This window comes from Buceros rhinoceros, unplaced genomic scaffold (genome assembly GCF_000710305.1).
Source record: "Buceros rhinoceros silvestris isolate BGI_N320 unplaced genomic scaffold, ASM71030v1 scaffold1417, whole genome shotgun sequence".
NCBI lineage: Eukaryota > Metazoa > Chordata > Aves > Bucerotiformes > Bucerotidae > Buceros > Buceros rhinoceros.
In genome coordinates this window covers 15,550-20,101 of record NW_010420226.1, presented here as the reverse complement: position 1 = coordinate 20,101, position 4,552 = coordinate 15,550, and the positions used below count along the sequence as shown (strand labels likewise).

At 52.6% G+C, this 4,552-nt stretch overlaps 1 protein-coding gene across 1 annotated transcript in view; it reads right to left on the bottom strand.

Moving 5' to 3' along the window:
- The window catches only part of DBH (dopamine beta-hydroxylase (dopamine beta-monooxygenase)), a 14,214-nt gene that overhangs the window by 5,878 nt on the left and 3,784 nt on the right, over positions 1–4,552 (bottom strand). The window contains exons 4-7 of the mRNA XM_010139207.1: positions 3,790–4,047; positions 2,196–2,372; positions 1,659–1,761; positions 494–660 (exon numbers count right to left, since the gene is read on the bottom strand). Of these exons, the coding sequence (XP_010137509.1) occupies positions 494–660; positions 1,659–1,761; positions 2,196–2,372; positions 3,790–4,047 (705 nt within the window). The remainder of the gene's footprint in view (positions 1–493; positions 661–1,658; positions 1,762–2,195; positions 2,373–3,789; positions 4,048–4,552) is intronic.

The window sequence follows — 4,552 nt, the reverse complement described above, 5'->3', positions numbered from 1 at the left end:
CTGAGCTGGATGCTACTGGCTTCCGTGTATTTGTTAGCAGCAGCAAAAATTATTCCTTTGGAGTAGGCCCTACAAAAACATCTACCGAAACTTCCCCGAGAGCAAGGTGGGCATTTTGAAACTATCTTTAAGGGACCTCTTGGGGAGCTTTTTGGAAGCAGGGACCAATCTTCCCATCTCCATGGGGGAAAGCACCACTGGGGCATGGCCAGCTCGGCAGCGAGTTTTATGGGAATGGTACGCTGGGGAGCCGGAGCAGATGGCTCCTCAGGAGAGCTGCTTCGAGGGGGATTCAGTGCATCTCAACCAGCTGCTCACTGCTTGTTGTACACAGATTTTTCTTTCCAGTGCAACCTCATGGTAAAGGGGTTTGGGAAGTTTAAACCTGGGAATTTGGAGCCTGGAGCTCAGTGCCATATCACTGCTGCCTGCAACAGACATTTAACATCTCTCTTTTGCAAGGTGAAGCTGGGGCAGAGAGGATGGCACTCACCACCTGGGTGCATTTGTCGGTGCAATAGCCCGTGAGGACGAAGGCGTCCTCGCCCGGGGGAATGGCCATCACCGGCGTGTAGACCAAGCCCAGCTCCATGATGCCGGCGTTGTAGCGTCGCAGGGTGGCCGTGTAATAGAGGCGGATCCCTGAGGAGTCGTGACGATCTGGCAGGCGAAAAGATGAGAATGCAAGTCACCACAGGAGAAGCGATGGCTGCTGGGACAAGGTCAGACATGAAAAATGATGCTGTGCTGCAGTGGCGAGAGGTGCAAAGGGAAAGGGCAGGTTCAGTAGGTCAGGAGGGGTTCAGGCCAGCTTTGAACTCCCTGCCTCTGGGCTGGGGCTCACCCAGTGGGGGAGACACTATTGGTTAACACCCCAAACCAGATAAATTATGAAAGACATGAGCTCCGTATTTATAGATGTGTTGCTTCTCAAGTTGCTGAATGTGCTATGATTGAACTACAGTACATATGCTCTAGTCTCCTAAAAATATACTTGGTTAGTCAAGAAGATACTTGTTTTTTTATGTTAATGAAGAAACTGGGTTGTTTGGAATCCTGGTCTGGTTTTTGGTTTTTTTTTTTTAGTGTTTTTTTTAATGTGTCTCCTGTCAATGTTATCGAAGCAGAAGTACCAGTAAAACAACATCTCAATTTCCCCGTCCCCAGCCAGGCTGGTGCTGTCTCTCTGGTGACTTTGGCACCACTGTTGCTTGGCTCTGAGCTCAGATTAGCCACCACCAACAATCTCAGAAACTGGAGGGAGACCCTGTGGCAGCCCAACTTGGTAGTGGTGTTGGCTTGGGTCATGGTCCTACAGGAACGAGGAGGGGGGGGGTGGTGGTGGTGGCAGTTTTCTGGCTGCAGGATCATCCAGGCTCCCTCCCCCGAGCGACCCTCCTCGTGCATGCATGAAGATGTGGTGCAGCCTCTGGTGAGGATGGCTTTGCTGAGACCAGAAAGGCAGCACCATGGTGGGGATTTACTTTATTCCTCCTGCCAGGAGTGATGTGGACCATCAGGTCTCCAGAAAGTAGCAGACAGGGCTGTGATTTTGCCCATTTTCTTCTGCATGAAACACGGAGCCCTTCCCAGCAGAGGCGATTCTCTTGCTGCTGCCTCACTGGGCAGGCACTGGGCATTACTACACACCCACTCACCTTTGAACACAAGGGGGTTGTGATAATGAATCTCAAGGCGCAAATATCTGGAGGATCCTGGGCCACCAAAGGCAAGACCTGCTTCTTCAGGGTAGTAGAAAGCCTGGAAGCGGAGGGAGGGTGTTAAGGAAGCAGTGGGGTGGCTTTCCTGGGGACAAGGCTGAAAAGTCTGAGCATAATCCTGACCCCCACCATGGGCTGAGGGACATGCACTTGGTTGTACTTGATGAGCTGGTCTTGCTTCCAAGGGCTTCTTGCATGCTGGCGTGCCCATGCTGTGGCATAACCACTGAGAAGGGGCATCACACCGATTTATGGCACCAAGGAGGTGGGCTGGGGTGAGGTGGAAACTCAGACACACCCAGGGGTAGAATGGGGAGGTCAGACAGGGCTGAACCCAAATCCCAACAGAAAACAAGGTTGGGGCAGCCCACATGGGGCGATTCCAAGATGGAATCAGGAAGGGTTGGGAGGCAGCAGGAAAACGCCCAGGAGCAATGTTTTCGCCCAAGGTGGGGGGTCCCATCTCGCACTCACCTGTGCTCCCATGGCCCATGCTGCAAGCACGTGCCTGCAGTAGTTGAGCCGGTCTGGCTTCATCTTGGAGTCACATGGCCCATTGTAATGGGGGAAGGTGTCGAACTCGGCAGCACACTGGAAGACTTCCATGTGGTGGACCAGGGCCTCGTTGCCTGCTGTGATCACTGGCTCATACTGCAAAGGAGCATCCGAGAAGCAGGACACGTTAAGCCGTTTGCTGAGACCACATCCCTGGGGGCTCTACAGGGAGCCCAAGGCAGGTAGGTCTCTTATCCATTGCTGAACGGGAGCTGGTTTTTGCTGCATGATGGGGAGGGGAAGTTGCTCTGGGCTTGAGGCCCCAAGGGCCAAGAGCTCTTGGTTAGCTTTGGTACCAACCAGGAGTCCACCAGAACCCACAGAGAAACATCTCATCTCTTCTCCAGTGACAGATGCACCTGGTTAGCAGAAGATCTTGGTCTGCTTTGTGATGGCCTAGTCCTTTGTCAGTTTTGCAGGGCTGAGATGACCCTGGGGACATTGCTCCTTCCTAAAGAGGGTCCTGGCCATGTTGCATTAGCTCTGCCTACAGCAATGGGGTTTTGTTTCTAACCAACAGCTGCTCGGGGCATGGGGAGGGAGGTTTAGGGAAGAAGGAGTGACTTCAAACAAGCCCAAGGAATGGCTCCGGCTGAAAGCACCAGCTGTAGAAATGATCTGCAGCAGCGGGAAGGTATCAGGAGTTACGCACTTTTTACTTACACACAGATGATTCATTTCACACCATCTGTTAGAGAGAAAATCCTCCCTCTGAGTTTTCCTTTGCAACGTCGTCTCTCCCCTATAAATCACCAAGCGCTCGCTTTGGCTCATGTGTCAGGTCTTCCCTCTCCCCGTTGCGTGGTTTTGACTCTGGATGTGCCAGGTCATCTGCTGAGCCACCTCCGTGCCTGCCAGGGTGAAGCCCTTCCAGCAGCTCGTGGTGGGTGGTCAGACTGGCATTACACCTGCCTTTCCCTGGCACTGGGCTGCCTGCAGCTTTCTGCCTGTCCTTTGAGGGAGGTGACTCAAGCATGTGCAACACGTCTGGGCAATGCTCGCAAGTTGCATTTATGTCTGTAACCCTGTTTTTTTGGAGCATGACTATCCTCTTAGAAACCAGTTCATATCCTGGCTCTCTCTAGCCTGTTCTTACTAGCCCTGTTCCATTTTTTCCCAGGTTTATATACTCCTCATCGCTCACTGTGTATCATAATCCCGCCACAGGTCTCTCCTTGATGGCTATAGCTCTACCTTGTGCAGGGGGTCAGCTCTGCAAGGCACCTGCTCTGAGCATGCCCTGGTACCTGCTCAATGTGTTGGGTGGAATGTCACCAACCTTCTACCTCCTGCTGAGAAACTTCTGATTTTGGGTTCTCTAGGAGACATGATGATGCTACCGGCTAGTGGGGTGGCTCTGGGAGATGTATTGTTACCATGTTGGGGCAGATGTACGGTTCTGAAAGCCTCCCTGTGAAAGAGCAGGGAAGGGGTGGCCTTTGCAGAATGGCTGGATGTGACCACGATTGCTGGTCTGCACTGGGGAAAGTAACGCTCTTCTCCTGCCTCTTACCATGATAATGTGGTGTTTGGGGAAGCCTTCTGGGAGCTCTGTCATGTAACACCAGTAAGTTGTCTCCTGGCTGGGAATGACAACATCAGGGGCAGTTATCTCCATGATCTTCCTGTCACTGGGCAGTTTAGGGATGGTGATGTTGGGCTTTAGCAGCTGCACCCTCTGCAGTCCCCTGTGGATGGCCGAGATGTTGATGGCTTGCAGGGAATGGACCGGTTTCTCCAGGATCCCGTAGATAAGGTGCACAGTGCCATCCTGTAGCGAGAGCAAAGGATAGCAGGTAGTTTTTCACGCAGGAACAAGAACTGCATGGACTGTTAGCACCAGTAGTAGTGTCATGAATCCAGGAATGGGCCTTTTGACCCCTCCCCAGATGGAAAGCCACCTGGATTCACCAGTAGCTCACTTTGCTGTGCTGTCCCAGGAAGACTCTTAATTTGGGGGCATTTCTTTGGCTGACATGATCACAGAAGGTCCCCTACAAGCTGGGAGACTCTGAGAAGTTTTCTCTAGATGGCATCAGTTCCATAAGGGGTAACATCTCCTCTATGCTCTTTCAGAGCCCCTCATACCTCCCGAACTCCGGGCTGGGACAACCACACTGATTCAGGGCTCATCCTACCCTGCAGCCCAGCCCCAGCAATGGCCACGGGCAGCAGCCTTGGGAGCAGCAGAAACAAAACTTCTCCCTGAAATCCTCCCTTTCTCCCACAAGAAGCTTTGCTGAAAGTCTACTGCAAGCAAGGAAGGTGCTGCTGAA